The sequence below is a fragment of the Muntiacus reevesi genome, chromosome 3 (genome assembly GCF_963930625.1).
Source record: "Muntiacus reevesi chromosome 3, mMunRee1.1, whole genome shotgun sequence".
NCBI classification, from domain to species: Eukaryota; Metazoa; Chordata; class Mammalia; order Artiodactyla; family Cervidae; genus Muntiacus; species Muntiacus reevesi.
This window is the reverse complement of record NC_089251.1, coordinates 81,700,670-81,725,149: the sequence shown is the minus strand read 5'-3', so window position 1 is coordinate 81,725,149 and position 24,480 is coordinate 81,700,670. Positions and strand designations below refer to the sequence as shown.

Genomic DNA, 24,480 nt, shown 5'->3' with positions numbered 1-24,480 from the left:
CTGATCACAGCCTCCACAGTTCTGTGCAATCTAGCCCTCCTGCTGTTCCTTGAATAGGCCAAACCAGTTCCCCACCTTAGAATCTTTGCCTTGTATTCTTCCCTGTCTGGAAAGTTCTGTCCCTGGAAATTGAAGTGGCTTGCTTCTCCATCGTTTAGGTGTCACTGCAAATGTTATCTCCTCCATGTGGATTTCCTTAATCACTCCGTCTCAATTACAGATCCTACCCATCACCTTAACAGAACAGGGTTTTTCTCCCCCAGAGCCTTTTTCAGTATTTAAAAATGACCTTTTTTCATTCATTTACATGTGTACATCATATCTCCCCCTCCTGCATAGAAGGTGCAGGCCACCAAAAAAGGATCCTAATCACCCTGTTGACTACTCTTGCTCTTAGCATTTAGAAAACTGCTTGGCACCTAGCAAGTGTTTAATAAATATTTCTTGAATGAATGAAATGTACATATTTTACTCAGGAGCTTTACACATGCCCCTTTCCCACCCATTTATAAGCAAATTTAACAATCACATAATTAGTTTGGGGAAATACTCCTAGCAACTCGAGAGTAGTACATTTATCACAAAAAGCACAAATAAAACTACGAAGATCTAACAAATAACACATTTTAATTAAAAAGACCCTGGAGTAGGATATGGCAACCCACTCCAGTACTCTTGCCTGGAAAATTCCATGGACAGAGGAGCCTGGCGGGCTATAGACCATGGGACCACAAAGAGCCAAACATAACTGACCACGTACTCACGTGCACAATTAAAAGGAACTCAAAATCAGTAAGTGCTAAAATATCACAATGACCAAATTTGGAGATTGCTGATTTTGTTAAATCCAACAAGTAGTCTTATCTTTAATGTAAAGAAAGCATTAGTTGGTTCCTTAAAAATAAAAACAAACAATTAACCATTTGGCAGGAAATCTTTGTTAACTTGAAATTTCACCTAAATTAGTTGACTACAGTAGCCTGTTTTCCTTTAAAATCATGGATAAAGATAGATACTACAGATACACAGGCAGCATATTTGTCACTATTTCTAGTCAACAGACTTCTAAAAGGAAGTGTAGCAAATGTTTCAAAGATATTATGGAGCACAATAACATGTTCAGCTAAATTTACTCCCCCATCGTAATTTCTCTACCAAGTGTGGACTAAAAACAGGTAAAGTATTTCATTCATCAAATACTGATATAGGCCATCAGAAAAAAATGTTAATAAGTATATGCAAATTTATTTAGAATACCTGTAAATATTAATAGTGATCACCTACAAGTGGAAGTCTTTTTAAATTTAGCATTACTTAAGATTTTAAACTGAAGTTAACTTCTATGCAGAGAATGCTGATTTCATTTCCACTTTTCAATGCTAAGAGATTGCTGGGAAGGTAGGTTTCAGCCTGTCAATATAGTTTTCCTAATATACTTAACCTATTTGCTACAAGGCCTTCAAAAAAAAGAAAAAAAAGACACTACCTTTGTTTTAAAAAAAGTCAGTACCAAGGGTTGGGGGAAAAAAAGAGATGAGTACGTGGAGCACAGAGGAAATTTTAGGGCTATGAAACTAATGTTAGAGATATGTCATTATACATTTGCCAAAACCAACAGAATATACAACTCCCAAAGTGAAACCTACTGGAAACTCTGGACTTTGGATGATAATAATGTGTCAGTGAAAGTTCACTGATTGTAACAAATATACCACTCTGGTGTGGGATGTTGATAGGGCTGTAGGAAGTGGGGGGGGGGGGGGGGGGGGCAACACTGTCCTTTGTGCTCTATTTTTCTGTGAACCGTTTTAAACTGCTTTAAAACGTAAAAGTCAATTATTTTTTAAAAAAGAAGACACCTATTATTTTGCTTTTTTTTTCCGCTGTTGAATCATACTTTATCTTGTATTTGCCAAATTCATACATTCAGTACATATTCCAACAGGAAAAGTGACACTTCAGGACTGACCTAAGTACATCTGAAAACTTCAAGCTTAATTAGAAGCTATGACAATAAAAGGTGCTGTAAATCTACATTACAATAAAATGCTACTAGCATTAGATTACATCAACCCAAAACTAAACTTGTAGGAAAAAACCAAGTAAAAAGTATTTCACTTTTCAGAAGCAATGAAAGTATATTTATTCCAAATAAAAACTTAAAACAAATTTTTATGGAAAGTGGCCTGGATTCAGGGCACTTAGTCTATTTACAAAAATTAGCTATTCAACAAAAGCAAAGTGATATTTTGGTGTTTGGTATTTATTTGTTCCACATCTACACTCCATAACAAAATAAAAATAGTATATAAGTGCTCAAAAGTTTACTTCAGCACATATTTTAAAAGCTTTAAAGAGGTTATATCACGGTAAACCTATTTCTAGATATTTATTACAAGAAAATAAATATAGATGCTAACAAAGATATACAAGTTGGTTTATCAGTGTTATTTATGGTAGTGAAACTTAATGTTGAATGTCTCAAAACTGGAAACTGGCCTAATATTTTAACTACATATTGACATATTATGCAGCTTTAAAACACATATACACACTTAAGAAATTAAAGGTAACTTTAAGACTGGTATAAAATAACCAGGAAAAAGGCAGATCACAAAGTAGTACAAATCTTCCCCAATTCTGTCTTGCTTTGTTTTTTAAAACACAAGCTCACTTGGGAGTTGCAGTGGGAGACAGAAATATTTGAGGCTGCTTCTTTCAGTCATTAAAATAACTGCTACCAGCCTGGCCCTCTGCCACAAACCATAAAACTAAACTAAATACACCAGGCATCTTTTTTCAAGCTGGACAAGAGAGAGAAGAATCCTTGGGAAAAGAACACACACACACACACACACACACACACACACACACACACAGCCACACACACAGCCACACACACACACACACACAGCCACACACACACACACACACACACCCCCACACACACACAGCCACACACACACACACACACACACACACCCCACACCCACACACACCCCACACACACACACACCCCACACACACACACAGCCTAGGAACAATTTCCTAAACCTAGAGTGGGGAATCAAAGCACAAGCAAAGATCTGAGTTCAGGACTATTAAAGGCAGTGGGATGGGAAGCTGTGAGGCAGAACAGACAAAAAGGAACTATGCAGAGGTATTCACTGGAAGGACTGATGCTGAAGCTCAAGCTCAAGCTCCAATACTTTGGCCACCTGATGTGAAGAACCATTAGAAAAGACCCTGATGCTGGGAAAGGTAGAAGGCAGGAGGAGAAGGGGACGACAGAGAACAAGATGGCTGGATGGCATCACCAACTCAATGGACATGAGTTAGAGCAAACTCCGGGAGATGGTGAAGGACAGAGAAGCCCGCCATGCTGCAGTCCATGGAGTCGCAGAGTCAGACACGCCTGAGAATGAACTCCAGCAATGCAGAGGCAGAGCCCAGAAGTCCCTGGCCAAGGCTGACAAGTTTCACAGGTACAGGAGAACACACTACGCAAGGCTTACAAAAAGCAGCAACTACAGGGTTCTAAGAGGAACAGAGATACCAGAAGTCAAACTGTACTGGGACACTGTGATATCTTGGCCCAGCCATTGTGGACAGAACACCTCAGGGATCGAGCTAAAACACCAGGAAGGCCATATCTTAGATTCAAAGCCCATGCTTATCTATTTTAAGGTCTACTGAAGATCCACCCAAATAAAGCCTAACACTAAGAGCTGAGACACTTTGGAGATTTAGTATCCCCAAGTTAGAAGGATTTCCTCTAAGCTTTGTAAAAGTCATACTAAAAAGATACAAAATCAAGCCTATAAAAAGGTCAAGAGCAATTAGAAACTGAACTTTGAGCCACAACACAAATCAGACAACAGAATCCAGATCTCCAGAATGCACAACGTACAATTAAAGAACATGATCAGAAATTATTAGAAATGCAGAGAAGAAAATGTGGCCCACAGTAAAGGAAAAAAAAAAAAAAGTTGACAGAAAACAATCCTGCAGTGGCCCAGACGTTCAACAAAAGCTTTAAAGAAGACATTACAAATATGTTCAACAAGCTCTTAATAATAATAGTTAATAATAATAGCTATAATAATAATAATAATAGGGAGTTTCAGCCAATAAGTAGATGACTAGAAAACAAATGAATATTCTAGAGCTGAAAAGTACAATAATTAAAATGAAATATTCACTGGACAGACTCTGGCCACCTGATGAGAAAGAACTGACTCATTAGAAAAGATCCTGATGCTAAGAAAGATTGAAGGCAGGAGGAGAAGGGGACGACAAAGGATGAGATGGTTGGATGGCACTACCGACTGGATGGACGTTGAGTTTGAGCAAGCTTGGGGAGTTGGTGGACAGGGAAGCCTGGCGTGCTGCAGTCCACGGGGTGGTAAAGAATTGGACATGATTGAGTGACTGGACTGAACTGAGTCAAATGTTACTAAATTTGGTGTCAGAGACTTATAGATCCAAAAAGCAAACCTCAAAAAGGGTAAACACAAAAAGAAAACCACATCAGTCAGAGTGCGAAAAACCAAAGATAAAGGGAAAATTTTTAAAGAAGTGATGTGGTGAAGAAAGTGAAAATCACTCTGTGGTGTCCAACTCTTCAAGACCCCATGCCATATACAATCCATGGAAATCTTCAGGCCAGAATACTGGAGTGGGTAGCCATTCCCTTCTCCAAGGGATCTTTCCAACCCAGGGATGGAACCCAGGTCTTCCACAGGATTCTTTAGCATCTAAGCCACCAGACAGTAAAGGGAATAATTCAAATGACTATTTTTCATCAGAAGCAGTGGAAGCCAGAAGACTTCCATTATTCTAAAAATAATATCTTTAGAGTGTTTAAAGAAAAAAAAAAAAGAATGCCAATTCAGATTTCTATATTCAGAAACTATTACTGAAAAATGAAAGCAATATATAGACAATAAACAAAAAAGCTACTCAAATTCGTCACCAGAAGATATGCACTACATGAGATGCTAAATAATGTTCTTCATTCTTCAAGCTGAAAAGAAATGATACCAGATGGAAAGATTGCTCCCTCCTTCCTATAGTATCCAAAGTAGTAAATAAATGAATACAAAAATAAAAGACTGGTTGGTTGTTTCCCCCAAGTAATGTCCTTAAAAGATAACTGATCATTTAGAACAAAAATACAGACTGCAATGTAGGGTTTACAAAGTATGTAGAAGATTTTTAAAAATTATGACAAATATGTGGGGACAAATAAATTACATTTTAAGGTTATTAATATTCTGAAGTGGAAAGAGATTCTAAAAACACTGATTCTAAATGGACTTTGATACATTACAGATGCATACTATTGGCTCTAGCACAATGACTAAAAAAGCAAAGAAGTATAAGCTAAAAAAGACAATAAGGAACCAAAATGAAACACTAAAAAATATCCAATTAACCCAAAGAAAAAACAAGAATAAATGACTCAAGGAACAAATGGAAAACAAACAGCAAGGTGGCAAACTTAAACCCAATTAAATAATTACATTAAAAGTAAATATACTAAACATTCCAATGAAAACACAAGAGACTGTCACACTGGATAATAAAAGCCAAACTGTATACTGTATAAAGAAGCAGCTCTTTTAATATAAAAGCAATGATAGGTTGAGAGTAAAAGTAGGAAAAAAGATACATATACAAATAACCATAGGAAAAACGGTGCAGCTGTAAGAACGTCAAAGTAGACTTAAGAGACTAGAAGTATTTCTAGATATAAAATGGGTAACATCAGAAAAACATAATAACCCTAAATAAGAGACTTAAACTACATGAATTAAAGAGAAAACAGACAAATGCATATTCATATTTGAAAATCTGTCTCAGTATTTATGGAGACAAAAAATTACCAATATAGGATAGGCCTGTCCACAGGAGAGATGAGTCACATAGGTAATTTTTAGTTTTCTTTAGTCACATTAAAAAGTAAAAAGAAGCAAATAATTTTAATATTATTTTATTAACCAAATCTACGCAACATACATATTGTCATTTTGACTCAGAATCAATGTTTTAAAATTCAGGTATTTACATTTTTCTTTCATACTGTCTTTGAAATTCACTGTGTATTTTACACTTATAGCACCTTTCAATTCAGAGATTAAATGCTTATCAAAAACACATGATCACTTAGATTTCATAAAATTTACAACTGAATAATATTCACATACACAAGCTGTTCCCCGCAAGTTTTCCAATAACTGAATCAAATACCAAAAAATCATTTTCCATTCATATATAGACCTATACTGACAAAATTGTTTTTAAAATATAAGCTAAAATGAAAATTTTAAATTCATATCTTTAGTCACAGTATCCATTTTGCTTTAATATGCATATCCTTGAAGAGGCTGATCATTTTTCTATGCATATTTGTTTCCTCTTGTATGAACCGTCTGTCTATTCATAATCTAGGCAGCTTTAAGAAAACACACAGTCATAAACTGTAACCCAGAAGTTACTTTAATTCTACGCTTAGTCTTTAAGTCATGAATGACTTTTGCAACCCCATGAACTGTAGCCTGCCAGGCTCCTCCATCCATGAGATTTCCCAGGCAAGAATACAGATTGGGTTGTCATTTCCTTCTTCAGGGGATCTTCAAGACCCAGGAATTGAACCCACATCTCCTGTTTGGCAGGTGGATTCTTTACCACTGAGCTACCAGGGAAGCCCCTTAATTCTACAGTAGCAAATTATTAAATGCTTAAACAGTATATTTTGCAGATAGTTTTTTAAATTCAAAAAAAATTATGTGCTGTTTGCATATTTTAGAGCACAGTGGGGTACCTCATATACAGCACATAATTTAACGCTGAAAACTAATCAAAAAGACTTAGCTGATATACAGTTGCTTGCATAATATATCAATGATTTACTTCTTACAGAATGCTCAGTCAAGAATGCTTTGTTTCAATTTAACCTTATAAAGCAAACTGTGTTTTTCCCATTAGAATAATTGTGGTTCTCTCAACTGAATGGTGTTAAAAAGCTGGAACTGGCTATAAACACACAACAGGCAATAAAACTGGTTAAAGTTCCACTGCTGCCTCTCTTACAGACATATAGACAAAGCCTCAGAAAGAGATGGCCCTATTTTCAATAACCCTACTCTGCTTCCATGACCTTTATTACAATTAACATTCCCACAATCAGGGTCAAAATTCAAATTTGTAACTATAAACACTGTGAACAACTCAAAATTAAGGATCATTGGCTAATGAGCTGAGGTTAATAATCCAGCAAAAAATCTGGAGTCAGTCAGTGCTCAACACAAATACATACTTCTCTCTCTACTTTTTGTATATTTTCTTCAAACTCTGGAACTTTTTTGCTTTAACTATGATCTCAAAAAAAAAAAAAAATAGTAAATCACCAAAAAAGTTAAAAAAAAAAAACCTTAAGTAAAATAATTGTCACTCTAGAAATAAAGCATGGCATTTAAATCTACAGAAATGAGATATGAAAGAATACGAGTTATCTTCCAGGTTCAAACTATCATGTTCAACAAAATACAGTTGTGAAAAACAAGAAAATATAACTGAAAGTCGCAGAGATCTGTAGGTCAATATAGTCACCAGTCTTTTTGATAAAATGGACAGGTTGATTATCGATGTGGGAAAACTTGATAGAATATTATGTATCAGCAAATCCACAAAACTGAACCAAATAAGTGAGCTATCAAAGGAAAAAGTTTTTAGCTTAATAGATGGTTTGAGAGGTTTAGGAAGAAAATTGGCACTGAAAATTCAACACAAGTGTTAAGTGCTATTACAGATGAACTGAAGAATTTTCCCATAATGTTAGCTGGAATTTAAGAAGGAATTAACTATCTGAAATCACTAACATCAACAACCAAAACTTTTCAGGAAGTGAATGCATAACTAAAGCCAAGAAAGATACAGCCATGCATAGCTTCAAGGCAAATTTGACCTAATCGTTGAGAATCTCACTCAAAATAGTTCAGCTACAAAGCACTTTCAAAGTGGAAAAAGCAACTAATCACTAAAGATATTTGCTATTCAAAGTTTTAAAGAATCGCCAAGAAAAATATGAAATTATTTTAATATTAATTTTGGAAATAATTACAAGATCTTTGGAATAATGCAGACTTAACTTGCTAAAGCAAATTCTACCAAGGGATGAAGGACTCCTGATTTGTACTTTATCTTCCTCTTATGAAGAGGTTATAGGGAATTCCCGGGCAGTCTGGTGGTTAGGACTCCATGTTTCTGCTGCAGAAGGCATGGGTTCGACCCCTTATCCATCCAATAATTCAGTCAACCTACTTTAAGAAAAAATATTCCTTAAAATGTTGTATTAGCAGTAAATATAAAATCATTGTTATTGTTTAGTTGCTAAGTCCTGTCTGACTCTTTTGCGACTCCATGGACTACAGCCCACCAGGCTCCTCTGTCCATGGGATTCTCCAGGCAAGAATACTGGACTGGGTTGTCGTTTCCTTCTCCAGGGGATCTTCCCGACCCAGGGAAGGAACGTAAGTCTCCAGCACTGGCAGGTGGATTCTTTACCATTGAGCCATCAGGGAAGCCATATAATCATTACTAAGTAATAATACATTCATTCATTCATTTATGTTACGTGTCTAGTCTTCATTTATTTTCAAGATCAAGCATGATACAAGAAGATTCCCTAAAACAAAACTCAATTGGAAATAAAACACACTTATAGGAACTAATGATCTGACTTAAGACTGTTTATCCAGGAAACAATTAAGTATGTAAGGTCTTAAAGAGAATCCAGGTGGTCTTCATTCCCTAGAAATGAGGACTTCAAAAGGCAGCAATGCACAACTACTAAGACCACTGAGTGAAAGGCAAAGGGGATAGATTACAATGGATACATTAACCCACCCTTAACATCACAATAAGACAATCAAAAGTTTCATGGACATCATGCGAAATGCCAGGTTGGATGAAGCACAAGCTGGAATAAAGATTGCCAGGATACACAGATGACATCACCCTTATGGCAGAAAGCAGAGAAGAACTAAAGAGCCTCTTGATGAAAGTGAAACAAGAGAGTGAAGAAAGTTGGTTTAAAACTCAACATTCAGAAAACTAAGATCCTGGCATCCGGTCCCATCACTTCATGGCAAATAGATAATGGAAAGAGTGACAGACTATTTTGGGGGGGCTCCAAAATCACTGCAGATGGTGACTGAAGCCATGAAATTAAAAGATGCTTCCTCCTTGGAAGAAAAGCTATGACCAACCTAGACAGCATATTAAAAAGCAGAGACATTACTTTGCCAACAAAGGTTTGTCTAGTCAAAGCAATGGTTTCTTCAGTAGTCATGTATGGATGTGAGAGTTGGACTACAAAGAAAGTTGAGTACTGAAGAACTGATGCTTTTGAACTGCGGTGTTGGAGAAGACTCTTGAGAGTCCTTTAGACTGCAAGGGGATCCAACCAGTCAATCCTAAAGGAAATCAGTCCTAAATCCTCATTGGAAGGACTGATGCTGAAGCTGAAGCGTCAATACTTTGGCCACCTGATGTGAAGAACTGACTCACTGGAAAAGACCCTGATGCTGGAAAAGATTAAGGCGGGAGAAGAAGAGGATGACAGAGGATGAGATGGTTGGATGGCATCACCGACTCAATGGACATGAGTTTGAGTACACTCCAGGAATTGGTGATGGACAGGGAAGCCTGGCATGCTGCAGTCCTTGGGGTTGCAAAGAGTTGGACACAAAGTGACTGAACTGAACTGTGATGTATCAGAAACCAAAAGACACCACCAAAGACGTATGTTTGAGGAAAATTTTTAAAGACATCAAACTGATCAAGCCTCTAGATCTAACTATGGGAAAGAAAAGAGACACATTCACTACCACCACAGAGATGAAGTCAGAAAATGAGAATATAGGAAATTTCACTGGACAAGCAAACCTGGACAAAAAATTGAAAAAAGAAAGGGGGGAAGAAAGAGAAGGAGACTTAAGAGCCGTATCAACCAAATGCAGTGAGGGGGCCTTGTTCAAGCAAATCAACTACAACAAACCTGAAGCAATCAGGGAAATAAGAACTCTGGATATCTGGTATTAAAGAATTATTTTTCTAGCATGGTAATAGTACCAAGGCTGTTTCTTTAAAAAACCTTTACTCTTTTAAAGACACAGAACATTCATATAATCTGTTATTTGCTTCAAAGCAATCTAGTAGGGAGGCAGGGTGTGGAAAATAGATAAAAGAAAGTGGCCATTATATTGATAATCGTTTAATTTTGGAGATGTATATATACACAGATTTCTAACGTTGTTCTCTTCTGTACATATCTGAAATTTCTCATAATAGTAAGTTTTTTTAAGTGGTGAGGCTAATAAAGGTTTTATTAGCAAATGAAGTAGATCTAAGTACAAAAGATAGAAATATAGACCAGAGCTATTAGAAGTGAGAAAAGGGCTCTCAAACTCTATTTCTCAATCTTCTGCTACTTCCACAGCATTTTAGTGACTGGGAGGGGCAGGATGATGCCATGAAAGATTAAAACAAAAAAGGTAATTCTGAGTATCTCCAATAGTGACAAATTCACTCCTTTGTGAATCAATTCTTGTAAGCCCTCATCACACCAAGATATTACGGTTAAACAATAAAAAGGTACTATGAAGTTATTTATTTTTTAAAAAGAACTCAAGAAACAGCTTTCTAAATTGGAGAGGGGGACATTTTTAAATTCCTTACAAGTGTTTACACATAAAGGGAATACATGAATACACTCCCCAGAATGTCAAGAAATTTTAGGGCATTCAAGTTCTAGTACAGATGCTTAAAAATGAGCCTCCATATTTAAAATTAAATCTAATATATCACTCACAGGGGCTTTAGAGATTATGTAGCCAAACTCACTCATTTTTAAGACAAGGAAAACAGATGATTGGACGACCCTGTGGAGGGAGACCTGACTGTGGTTTTATTTAGTGTTATTTCCTCTACATTAGTGTTTCTCAAACTTTTTAAATGCATATGAATCACCTGGATCTTCTTAAAATGAATATTCTGATTCAGGCAATCTTGGATGGGAGGCTAAAACTGAATTTATAATTCCCAACATTGATGGTCCTCTGAACAGAACAGAGTACTGATGATCACAGTATTTTACATGTATTTAGAATGTAAAGATCATTCATTTTCTTTTATTCATGTAGTTTCCAGTGATGCTACAGTTTTCACTAAAGGAAAGCAGGTTTTCCAGCTACATTACAATCCTCCACTTTCCTGGGAGACTGAACCACTCTAGCTGAGCTATTCTGGATCCTGTATAAAGTGAAAAGAGGCAGTGTACACAGACATCCCTGTTGGTCCTTTAATGGACCGGAACCTGGTGGTCCAGAGTCGACGATAAGAAAGTAAGAGAGAGAAAGAGGTTGATATCCCCTGGTTTACGCGGAAAGTCAATAGAGTCCTGTTCTTAGGGCTCGCGCTGCTGCACGTAGGCACCAGGCGCCCTCTCGAGTGGGTGAAGGCACAGTGTGCCTTCTCGAGAGGGTCTTAGAAGCCCGGGCAAGAAAAGTGAGCTCAGCGGGCCTCCAGGCTCCAAGGAATTAGCCAGAAATAGAGAGAGAGAGAGAGAAAAAAAAGACAGAATAGAAAGAAAGACACGGGGACCCAAGCTCTGAAGGAGCAAAGGTGTTTTAATCAACATGGCGTGGGCATATATACTGTCTTACAAGGTGGTTATTCTCAGCAAATATAAAGATTAAAATTCCAGACTTAAAAAACATAAGATGATCCCTATCAAAGACAGAGTTGCAAACAATCACCTTTTACTCTATGGCTCATAAAAAGGAAGAGGGTACTTATCACTTGCAATGAGAAATGCCTGGATTTCTCAGTCCCGGAAAAGCGTGCCTCTCCTCTAAATTCTTGAATATTCAGGAATTAATAAGGGCCAGAGGGTTCCTGACAGATCCAAAACAGCACACAGGAAGCCTCTTGTTAAATGCTTCCTGACACACCCCTACTTTCAAAAATATAAATATAAAAAATTTTCTAATTTGTTAATATGATATATAGCTAGGGTTGAAAAGTATTGGTCTGGAGCCATCATCAATCACCTGGTTGAGCTTTTAATAGCAGGCTTCCCTTTCCCTGCCCAAATAGATGCAGCCCAGAAAAAGAATACTGACAAAGACACAAACTTGGACTTCAAAACAAACTTTTTTAAGAAGAGAAGTAGCTACTGGCCAAACAGGTACCACAAAAAAGAGTTTAACTATTTGCTCCTATAAAATACTGTCATTAATAACTTATAGTTAAATTTCTCTCCTATAAAACTGGAAGTGAAGTCAAGTCACTCAGTCGTGTCCGACTCTTTGCGACCCCATGGACAATAGCCCACCAGGCTCCTCCGTCCATGGGATTCTCCAGGCAAGAAAATTGGGAGTGGGTTGCCATTTCCTTCTCCAAGGGATCTTCCCGACCCAGGGATTGAACCCAGGTCTCCCGCATTGCAGGCAGACGCTTTAACCTCTGAGCTACCAGGGATAAAACTGGAACTATGATGCAAATGGTAAAAATGAAAACTTTAAAGACTCCAGGAGACCTTGCACTAATGTCATACATCAGATACTTTCCCCCATCAGCTTTACCCATCTGACCAATAAGACCATCCTTAATCACCAAGCTTTAAAAATACTTTTAAAGAGCATATACAGTAGTTCATATTTCCTTCCTTCATTACTCTCAAATCAGGAGATAAACAAAAAAATGTTTTCCTATAAGACTCAAACATTATTTTCCACTTGTAATCTACTGTTTCCACAGTAACCGGCAGTGATGACATAGACTCTTTGCTGTTTCCATTTAAAGAATACTGAACAATCCACTTCGGTATTCTTGCCTGGGAAATACCATGGGCGGAGGAGCCTGTCCAGGGGGTCGCAAAAGAGCTGGACACAACTTAGCAACTGAACAACCAAACTAGGCTAAAAATATTTTCACATATGAAGGATATTTTCTTATCGCCACTGCTGCTTTAAAAATAGGATTTTTAAAAGACAGAATTAAAAATTAGTATGCCCAAATATTGTTAATAAAAGACAAAGTAACTAAAAGTTATTGTATATCCAGGGGGTCTCTGGGAGACAAAAATGCTGTTCAGTCATGTCTGACTCTGCAACCCCATGGACTGCAGCATGCCAGGCTTCCCTGTCCATCACCAACTCCCAGAACCAGAGCTTGCTCAAACTCATGTCCATCGAGTTGGTGATGCCATCCAGCCATCTCATCCTCTGTCGTCCCCTTCTCCTCCTGCCTTCAATCTTTCCCAGCATCAGGGTCTTTTCCAATGAGTCGGCTCTTTGCATCAGATGGCCAAAGTATTGGCTTCCGATTTAAAACTGTTCATTATATACTCACTTCTAATTTAAAACTGTTCATTTTATCAAACATGATTTGACTTTGGTTGACTTTTACGTTTATATAAAACAAAGTTGATTTTCCTCAATATGGATGATTTAGATTATTCCCCACATTGAGCAAACAATAAAATCTGAATCTATTAAAAAAAAAAATACTGAAGAATAACAATGCTTTTTATGCATTTATCTAAATAGAAGAAAAATGTAAAATAGACCACAAAATATTTCTCCCAAAGTTTATCATCAAATATTAATCAGCTCTTAAAGCATACATTTAAATATACATGTATATACTTTAAGATTAGAAAATTTTCAACTGAAATTATTTTTTAAAAGGTGGCAGTTTATGAAGTCAATTTTGTTGACTAGTTATGAAATGCTAGAATAAATAATGGCTTGGGAGGCTCTAAGCAACAAGACAGAAATTCAGAAAAATTCTATTTAGGTTCTGCAACTTAAGAGTCCTCAGTAGGAGAGGACTTTTCTTTTCTTCTAAAGAAAAGTCTTACAGAAAATCTCACCCAAGTCACCCCAAGGGGCCTGCATCTTTGGTATCTTTAAAAAAAAAAAAAAAGATGGGAAGACACACTTTTGTTGTGTGGTACACTATTTTAGAGAATCTAAGTAAACAGTAATGAAACTTTTTACATTTAGTTTCAGATAACTTATTTACATGCCAGAGGAATTCTTACCCAATGCACAGAAGAGACATGGCTCCTTTTCAGTGGCGGATTGTCTCTAACTGCAAAAAAAATGTGGAACCTAAATATCTACTGATAAATAAACTATGAAAGAGAATTAAAATTAGTGCATAAGATCCAAATGTGCAAGGTGAAAAATGTTAATCACTCAGTCCTATCTGACTCTTTTGAGACCCCAAGGACTGTAGCCCACCAGACTCCTTTGTCTCCTTGGACTCCTCCAGGCAAGAACACTGGAGTAGGTTGCCATTCCCTTCTCCAGGGGATCTTCCTGACCCAGGGATAGATCCCAGGTTTCCCACATCGCAGGCAGATTCTTTACCATCTGAGCCACCAGGGAAGCCAGTGCTATAGAGAAAAATAAAACCAGTTAAGGGAAAGGAAAACAGGGGTTGCCATTTGACAAAAGAACAGTCAGGCAAGGCTCCTCTAGTAAGGAGACATTTGAACAGAGGACTGAAAGAACTGGGTATCTGGGAGAAGAGATATTATTAAGAATTTTCTCATTCCTTGAAATAATTTACTGTATGAAATATTTTTAGATGTTGTACCTTTTACTTTAGAAGAGAGAAAAACACATAGAATGCCTACTCTATGCTAATAACTAACTATATAATCCTCAAAAGTAGCTAAGAGTTTTCTTATCTGTATGAAGGAGGACACTGATGTTTGCTTAATATAAACAAAACTAACATTTTAAGTGGTCAGATCACAATGTACACCCAGTCTTTGTAACTGTCCGATCCATCATTCTCCAACTATGCCAAATGAGCAGGTTTGTTGAACAAACTCAGAAGCAAATTCTTACCTGCTCAAGATCTTTATATAGTTAAAAAAAAGTTACCAAAAATTAGTTTGTTTAAAAGCAAAGAAGTTTATTTCTCATTTTTATAACAAATCTTAGCATACAACTATCTTTCTCTCTATTTTTTCAAAAAATTTCCTTGTCAAAACTTAATCATTTATGGTTAGCAAATCATTTATACAGTCCCCCATTTGGGAAAAAATTTTTTCTTTGTAAAACTTCTAGAAGGGTAGGTTTTAATTGAAGACTTTAAAAACATAAGATGCAATAAAATTATCCTTTCCCATCTTTGGTAAGATATGCATATATATGTACATGTAAACAAATATGCAACTTACTGTTTCATATTCACTGATTCCAACAATGCTCAGCAATGTGTCATGAAGATTCTCTCAACCTAACTGCTTCAGACTAGCCATCAGAGAGCAAGGCACTACTGTCAGACACTAGAGAAGTACAATTTGCTACCAACAGTCCTTACTCTCAAAGTTCTGACACAAACAAGTATAAAGTGACAGTATAACAGAAACAGATACTCTGGGATTATTTAAACCAGGGTTATCAATGAAGATACCCTGGAGAAGGCTGCCTTTCTCTAAGTCATGAAAATCTGATTAAGCTAAACTTAAAAATTTAAGCTAGGACTTCTCTGGTGGTCCAGTGGCTAAGACTCTGCACTCCAATGCAAAGGGTCTGGATTCAATCCCTGGTCGACCTAGGTCTCACATGTACTAACTAAAGATCCTGCATGCTGTAACAAAAATGGAAGATCCCATGTGCCACAACTAAGACCCAGTGCCGCCAAATAGATTTTTTTTAAAAAAAGAATAAAAAAAAGTTTAAAAATGCTAAGCATTATCCTGAGGAGAGCCATGGAAAATTCTGAAGCAGAGTGGTAGGATCAAAGCTGTGCTGCACAGATAAACTGAAAGTGATGAGTGAGTAAGAAGTATAATAATGAGTCTAAAAAACAGGGAAATCAGATATAAGGGAAACGAAGGAGCCTGAGTATAAGGTGAAAAGCTCAAAGTCAAGAGGGGACAGTAAAAATAGAAAATGATGCATGCAAGAGCTAGCTAGCTTCAACATCCTTCTTTAGAGTAGGCAACAGATAATACTAAATTATTCCATATTTTTTATAAGGGACATTCTCTTCTCTATAAGCTTTTATAAAGCAACAAAGCACTAAATTTCCATTTCCAAAAGTACTGTTGGTACAGTGACTCCAAGATTTTTTAACACAGCAATCAGTAATCCAGCAAAACCAGAGTACATTGCCTCAATTTAGGTAAACGGTTTAATCATTCACTTTGAGGGCCTCCAAACTAACTCTGCAGTAAAACAAAAGATATTAAACTCATTGAAGAGCTATTGAAATTTGGGGTAACAAGCTAGCAAAGAAGTTATTTAAAAAAAAAATACACTCAAGCTTAAATTTAGAATAGGCTTTTCATGACAAATCTCAAACAGGTATCTGTCAAGTCTCTGGAAACAAAACACTAATTCCACTTTGTTTCAACACTCAACCTCAGATGACTTATTACAGCAGCAGTTTAAAGAAAGGAAAGGAAAGAATACACTCAAATCCCAATCTTGGCTCAATGCAGACAAAATCCTACTAAAAGCAAGGGTAAAAAGGAAATAGGGCCAAAAAGGAACAAATAACCATCTTTCCAGCTAGATAAAATGTGACTAATTTGAAAAAAACAAACGGGATAAGCATGTCAAAGGTTCTCACTATCCTCTCCTTTGTTCTTTCTCTAAGTTAGGCAATTTTAGATTAAGTGTCAGGATTTCCTGCGGCAGAGAAATACATACATAATCAAAAACAGAGGCAGGGAGCACACATCTCTGGGGGAGCTATTCAGACAGTTTTTCTAGCAGTTATTTAAATAAATTATTTGCTGTATTTGGCTAAAGAAAAATTCATATCCTTTTTTATTAAACATGCTCTAACAAATTTGATCTTTCAGTTGCTTTTAATTGCTTGTAAATATTTCAAGCATCCTTTTTAGAAAAATTCTTAGAAAGCAGGAACAAGTACTTTAACTAAAGCATCCCAACATATGCCTATCTTTCTATTTTCAAACAAGTGGTATAGCCTACAACTCTGCTAAGGACTTCAAGAATTGATAAGCCCAACTTCCCCCAAGTCTTCCTTAACAATATTAACACACTAATTTCTACTTCTGAAATTAGAAACTTATTGGTAAACTTTACTCACAAACATGCATAAGGTCTATCTGATTTCCCAACTACATGAAAGCTTAGAAAGAGTGATTTGTTCCACACTTTTCTACATAGATATTCACTACAAGAAACAAAAAGCCTTTTTATAAGGTAGGTGTCAAAATAGCAACATAACATCAAGGGGAGAAAAAAGCTAGTTCTTTGTCCAAGGATGGCCCTCTACCTGACTGTCCTACTCCACCTCTTTACCCCCAAAAGAAAACTAGTCGCAGCCCCTTCAGGCTCTCCTTTACCCTAAGGAGTAACCCTGCACACTCAATAGATGTCAGGTGCTTTGAAAATATTATCTTTGAACCTTAAATTTCTGAAGTAGGTTTTTTGTTGTTTTTGTTGTTGTCGTTAAGGAAGCCGAAGCTTGAAAACGATGGTGATCTGAATCCAGCTCCTAAGTTTGGAAGCTTCTGCCACCCTACTAGGCACTGAAGCAGATGCCCACATAAGTGAAAGTTGCTCAGTCGTGTCCAACTCTTTGCAATCCCATGGACTATTATAGTTCAGGGAGTTCTCCAGGCCAGAATACTGGAGTGGGTAGCCTTTTCCTTCTGCAGGGGATCTTCCCAACCCAGGGATTGAACCCAGGTCTCCCGAGTTGCAGGCAGATTCCTTACTAGCTGAGCCACAAGGGAAGCCCAAGAATACTGGAGTGGGTAGCCCATCCTTTCTCCAGAGGATCTTCCCAACCCAGGAATCAAACCGGGGTCTCCTGCATTGCAGACTGATTCTTTACCAACTGAGCTATCAGGGAAGCAGATGCCCATACTTTGGTATTAAAAAGAGACAGGAACAAAAAAATCAGTATCTCACAAAGAATTCAAAACAAAAAAGAACGAAAAAACCTCCATGTGTGCATACCTAAATATTCAAGAAACTAGTACTAAGTTAATAAGTTCAGACATGCCATCAGAGATGCCAATTTAAGGAAAGAACTCATACAGAACCATTTAAAGTATTTTTTAAAAATACAGTATTTCCCAAAAACAACCCACAAAGTAAAAAAGCAAACATGAAAAAGAATTTCTCGTATACAAAAGAACTTTTACAAAGATAAGAGAAACACTGAGAGCCGGTCGAGTCAGTCAAATACAAAAAATGCAACTAAAAAAAATTCACATTCAATTACCATGTTAAAATTTCAATATCAACTGTAATCAAAGAAATGCAAATGAAACAAACAGTGGAATCCCCATTTTTCTATGTGTTGGTTCCATGTGTTGGCTGTTTTTAATTAACAACACTCACTTGTGAACAAATGGAGACAGAATAAATGGGTATAACCTTTCTGAATGGATATGCTGATGTGATCTTCAATTTGAGACTGTACAGGCCATTTGAACCCTGAAATCTACTTTTAAGACCTTACCCTGTAATCAAGATTTATCTAGAAAGATGTTTAGCCAGCATTATTCAGTAAGAAATAACTCCATAATCAAAAGAAGACTAAACAGATGTGTAAACAGAGACTGACTTTATTTTCTTGGGCTCCAAAATCACTGTGGATGGTGACTGCAGCCAGGAAATGAAAAGGCGCTTCCTCCTTGGAAGAAAAGCTATGAGGAACCTAGACAGTGTATTTAAAAGCATCACTTTGACAACACAGCTCCATCTAGTCAAAGCTATGGGTTTTCCAGTAGTGAAGTTACGGATGTGAGAGTTGGACCATAAAGAAGGTCGAGTGCTGAGGAATTGATGCTTTCAAACTGTGCTGCTGGAGAACACTCGTGAGAGAGTCCCCTGGACTACAAGGAGATCAGATCAGTCCATCCTAAAGGAGATCAGTCCTGAACATTCATTGGAAGGACTGATGCTGAAGCTGAAACTCCAATACTTTGGCCACCTGACAGGAAGAGCCAACTCTTTGGAAAAGACTCATGCTGGGAGGGCAGGAGAAGGGGGTGACAGAGGATGAGATGGTTGGATGGGATCATCCATTGACATCGAAAAAACTAAGAACAATGGTGAATTTCGTTCAAATTTCATCAAAATTTCTCTCCACCTTATCATTCAAAATTCAAACCCCCTCCCACCATTCTGATAAAAGTGAATTTAATCCAGCTTTTACTCCAGCTCATAAACCCAGTCATTCAAAGAGGAAAAGGGCAGCTCAAGGGGTGCCAATTTCACCCCTTTACAGAGTTTCATATAGGAAGCTTTAAAGTTTCTAAAGTGCCTCCACAGATTATCCCCTTAGTAATCCAAAAAAAAAAAAAAAAAAGGCTCTACCAGCTTGCTACAGTAGATATTTCCCTCAGGAAGGAAAAAATGTTATTCCATTCTGAAGACCATGGAAGTTTACAGTATTCAAAATTAAAATAAGTATGCTCTTATCACTACCCAAGACTCTTCTATGAAGACTACAGAAAGGGAGGGAAAAGCTTTTTATGGGATTCATGATTAGTGTGGTTTCAAGTCAATCACTGTTTCAGGCATTCTTGTGCATACAGACATAAATTACATTTTCCACCTTTACTGTTTGAAAAGTCAATGTTTTCTACTTGAAAACTGCCATGATTCATACTGAATCCTGAAACTGAAATAAACAACTTCAGAAGATTATTTGTCACATGATTAAATGATTCTCTAAAATTCAAGTTTATTAAAATAAAGGTAGCTGAGAAATATGAACATTTATTTTTATCTGATAAAACCTGAACAAAGACTTAACCACACATTATAGTAGTAAGTACCACCAAACACAATGTTTGATACTGAGCTAAGCAGTTTAATCACATTTAATAACCCTAATCATGAACACATTATCAGCATTTTATAGATAAAGTTAAAAATTTACCCACCACTCCTGACCACACTAAACTGTCCACATTATAGGGGAAAAAAATTAAAAGAAACTTTCTGACTGCAAATATACACATATATTAATATAACAGAACAAGTAGTCCACCTGGCATATTCTTACCTATACATTACTGTATCTTACACACAGCTTTATAATTTATGAAACACTTGTACCCTCACCTCTTTTGTTTACCACAACAGCCCTTATGGGATGATTATCACTACTGCATGTGAGGGGTTTCAAGCTCAGTTTAAATGAAGTCACTCAGCTTTTGATTCCTCATTCTTTTTCCACTACACTATCTTGATTCTCTATGGTTAAAGAAATACTGCCCCCACAATCAGTATTATACAATAAAAAGGTAAAACCTGCTAGAGAGCCTAGATTAGTATCTTTCATCAGTTACACATTTCACCAAGTTATTAGTTATTATTTATTCTGATGCCAATCATAGAAATACAAGTTGTACAAATAACTTTACTAAACTGGTACTTTAGCAAGGGAATCCCCTAGATTCTACTGTACTGTCCAGAAGACTAACCCCAACATCTACTTTATTAATTCTTCTTTCTACAATATCCACCTTTTCCCTTTCTACTTTAAAATTTCCCACTCCACCTAAGTGATTTGCCCTACCTTTACTTTTTAACTGCCCCATCTTCTCATCAGTATGATTTCAGGCTTCATTCAACAAAATTTTACCCAGTCATGACTATGATACGTGACAATCTGAATGAAAAGAGGCCCCTACTCTCCTCCAAGCCTGGTGAGGAGCAGTAAGAGTACCTCTGAGTCATTTCTGTGACTGTAGAACAGTCTCAATCACTCCCTTCAGTGGCAATAACTTAAATCCTCCAGAGGAAGGTTTTAAGAATAAAATCAAAGCATGATGTTTGAAGTGCTTTATGTATCAAGTATTATCCTACTGACACTATATCCTCAGGTTGGTCTTTTTTCCTAGATATCCACTTTTAAAGCTATGGAGAAAACCCTCAATAGGTCTTCTCTATCATGGGTGATAAAGAAGAATAAAGGGTAGCAAGAAACTTACATGAGTAATGAATTGGAGGATCAAGTTTGGTTATTCTATATTCACATCTATCTTCCTAAAGTTCAATAATGCCCCAAAGAGTAAACAATACAACCCCAAAATGGCTAGACAATCAGAATACCATCACATTTTAAAAAAAATTTTTTTTTAAGCTGTTTCCCTGCACCCACTCTAGAGAAAAACTCCTTCCGTAAAGCTGTAAGTCACTATTATAAAAAGTCTAACTTCTATTCCCACCCTGTACATTTCTGGCCCTTTGACAGACTGCCAAACAGCTTTACTTACAATTGTGTGTCAAAGAGGTCTTCCAATTAAGCATAAACAACATACACAATGCATAAGATGCATTTTTAAAATACATCTTACTACCAGGTCTCACAATTTTAACTATGTCTTGAACTCCAGCATCAAACTAGGTGACAGTCCTCAAGGTATACCCTTAGTAGCTGCTTAATAGCAGATAAATGGAAAAGGCACAATTTTGGCAACAGTCTAAAAATGTCAAGAAACTTACTTTCACTTGTGAGTATTCCAAAATCCTATCCTAAAGTTAAAACAGAGAGGCAAACTAAAAATGAGTTTTAAAACAGGTGCATTCCACTTAAGGCCTGAATCTTATTTTAACTCCTGGTTTATTTGCCCTATAATAAGTGCCTCTTTACTATAAGGGAGCTCCTTCTTCCCCAAATAAAAAATGTGAAGAATTTCAAAACACTTTACTAAATAGATTTAATCACATTCACAGATTCTTATCATCCTACAAAGTCAACAGAAGAGTTCCTAGGTCTTTTATAAGGTCTTACAATCCTAAAAAGAATAAAAAACTAAAAGAGACACAAGCATCTTCCTAAGACTAAACTACAAGAGCAGCACCTGACTCACCCCAACTCTTCAACTTTATCCAGAAAGCAGAGGGAGACAGAGCTTCTACAGCCGAAATCACCAGATGAGTACCTACTCATTCACAGCCTGTTTGCTCTTAACTTTAAACACAAATCTCAGTCAATTTACTTAGTTTTTAATGTAGTAATGGGTGACTCAGAAAAAATTAGCAGGAAGAGGGACTATTTTGGGCAGTCATTTGATAGAAAAGGCTTTCAAGTGAAGGACTAACTTCACACACACACACAAAAGACAAAAACCTGTGAGCAGCAGACACAGCATTTAATAAATGACGACCCCGATATATCAAGTCTTAAGAATAGCATCTCTTCTCAATGTGCCATAGCCTAAAAACGATGTTCATAACTGTGAGTCATAAAGTAATGTTTCTCCTAATAAGGCAAGCACATAAAACGCTTCGAAACTACATCTAAAACAGTATAAGTAAACAAACACGCGCACACATATTCCCAGGTCCAAAAGAGCTAAATTAACCAATCCATCGGCATTCCAGAACAACTAATGACTAGAGAATTCCAACCAGAATAGACTTAAGGCATACCTCTCTTCTCTGGGGGCATTTTTTCTGTGTAAACAGCTCTGTCAAGTGCTTTGGTTGGCAAGCAATAATAAAATCAACTTTATTTCCTGTTCCCTGTCCCTTAACAAAACTTCCAGTTTGTCCTCACCTCTGACATACGTTCAACACGTCCAAGGGCTAACGTGGATGATCAAATATATTTCTCATAAACGTTTCTATTAAAGGAAGTTTCTCAGCAAAACGTTTTACATTTTACCTCACAGAACCTTTATCAGACTGCGGAGAGAAATTTGAAGAACACAGTTCACACTCAGTATACTTAATAAACGCTTATCTATGTCATGGCCATACTTACCTAAGCTCAAGCTTTCACTAATTATAAGCCTTGGAAAAACTTTATGCCTTTAAGTACCATCAAAATTCTCAATCAAGATTTCAGGCGTTCAATTCACACCACAGTGGAAGATCAAATGCTAAACTCCTAAAAATAGGGTGTTATGAGTAAGAGATACACAACACTGCCGCCAAAGCAAGTGCGTCTTCCAAGGGGCAGGGGCGCTCCTTTACAGTAGGACCGGGGAGCGAAGGATCAGGTGACTTCACACCACCGACACTTTCAGCCCGACTGGGCCTCACTATGGTCTCAGTACTAGTAAACAGCTCAAACGCCCAGTTTTGACAATTAAATCGGAACTTGCATCCCAGCCACGCACTACCCGCAAGACCGGGTTCGGGAACTGCGGGGCCCCGGAACCCAAGCCCCGGGACACAGCCCTGGCCTGCGGACTGCGGTTCCCTCCTGGAAGGGTGTCTGGAGAGCCTCCCGACCTGGCAGCGAGGTGTCTGCTCCTCCCGCGCGCTGCGCGTCCTCCTCCACCACCGGGCCCATCACGACCTGGTTAACCCTTCCTCCCTCTCCGCGCGCGAGACACAGGGCAGCGAGTGCCGGCCGGGTGACAGGTCGCCCGGGCGCGTCCGGAGCTCCCGAGGACACAGCCGCGCCGCCGCCGACCTCCCCTCGCCCTGGGTCTGCAGCCCCTGCTCAAGGCCGCCCCCTCAGGTCGGGGCCGACACCGCGACAGACACGCGGCGGCGAGCGGGCAGGGGGGCCGGGTCGGACGCAGACGCGCGCGCCGCCCGTTCACCCGACAGCTGCGGGAGCCGCGGTCCCAGGGCCGCCCTTTTCAGGCCGCGCGCCGCCGGAGCTCGGGGCGCGGCGGGGGCTAGGCCTGGCGGCCAGACGCGGCGGCGGGAGGAGAGCGGAGCCAGCCGCGGACGACGACCCCGCCGCCTGCGGCCGCTGCCCGCAAGCCCGAGCGGCCCGCGCCCTCTCCCTGCGCGGGCCTTGCGGCCTCCACCCTGCCGGCCCGTACCTAGGAGGGTCGTGGACGAGACGTGGTTAACCCCGGTGTTTGAGTCGCTGGTCCGCCGCCGGCGGCGCAGCCCTTGGTGCGGTTCTTGGCTTCGCGTTACCTCGTCCCCCTCCGCCATCTTGTACGGATTTAAAATTAACTCCCCACTGACGTCAAACGCCGCCGCCGCTTTATCAACCTCCCGGGAGCCGGCGGGGCACCGGCAGGTCCTAGCGCCGCCCTCAGTCTGCGCCTCCGCCTCCTCCTCCTCCTCACGCCCTCCCTCGTCCCGCCCCTCTGCGCCGTCGCTCCGCCTCCTCCCTGCTAGCCTGCCTGCCTGCCCCTAGATTTTCCCAGGCTTCCACTTTGGGGAGAAATTGGGCGGCGACCCCCACCGCAACCTTCTCGCACTCCCTCCGCCCTAAAGTCAGGACCACACCCCCTGAGCGCTGTGTAATCGCAGGACTCTCCAGAGAACCAAGTCCCTCCTTCCCAATTCAGTAACCCAATTCTGTTTACGTTTCTTCTCCATAATTCGTTAACTCGTGCACCGCAAATGTTGCATACTCCTTTCCTTCTCTCCTTTTTTATCCCCCACCTCCTTCCCCAGTGCTAGTCTCCCCCTCCTTCTCTCGCTTTCCCTCCATTCCCGAGCTATTGCTAGTGGCCTGCTTTTCCTTTCC

The 24,480-nt window shown here is 38.6% G+C and overlaps 1 protein-coding gene across 4 annotated transcripts in view; it reads right to left on the bottom strand.

The window, feature by feature from the left end:
* Positions 1-23,957, bottom strand: part of ATL2 (atlastin GTPase 2) — a 67,695-nt gene extending 43,738 nt beyond the window's left edge. For 2 of the 4 annotated variants that reach the window (XM_065929418.1, XM_065929421.1), the window contains exon 1: positions 23,819-23,957. In XM_065929418.1, the coding sequence (XP_065785490.1) occupies positions 23,819-23,936 (118 nt within the window). In that variant the 5' untranslated portion in view covers positions 23,937-23,957. Of the gene's footprint in view, positions 1-23,273; positions 23,461-23,818 lie in introns of those variants that run through there. The other 2 variants (XM_065929420.1, XM_065929419.1) reach the window with 2 other exon arrangements.
* Between the last annotated feature and the right edge of the window lie 523 nt (positions 23,958-24,480).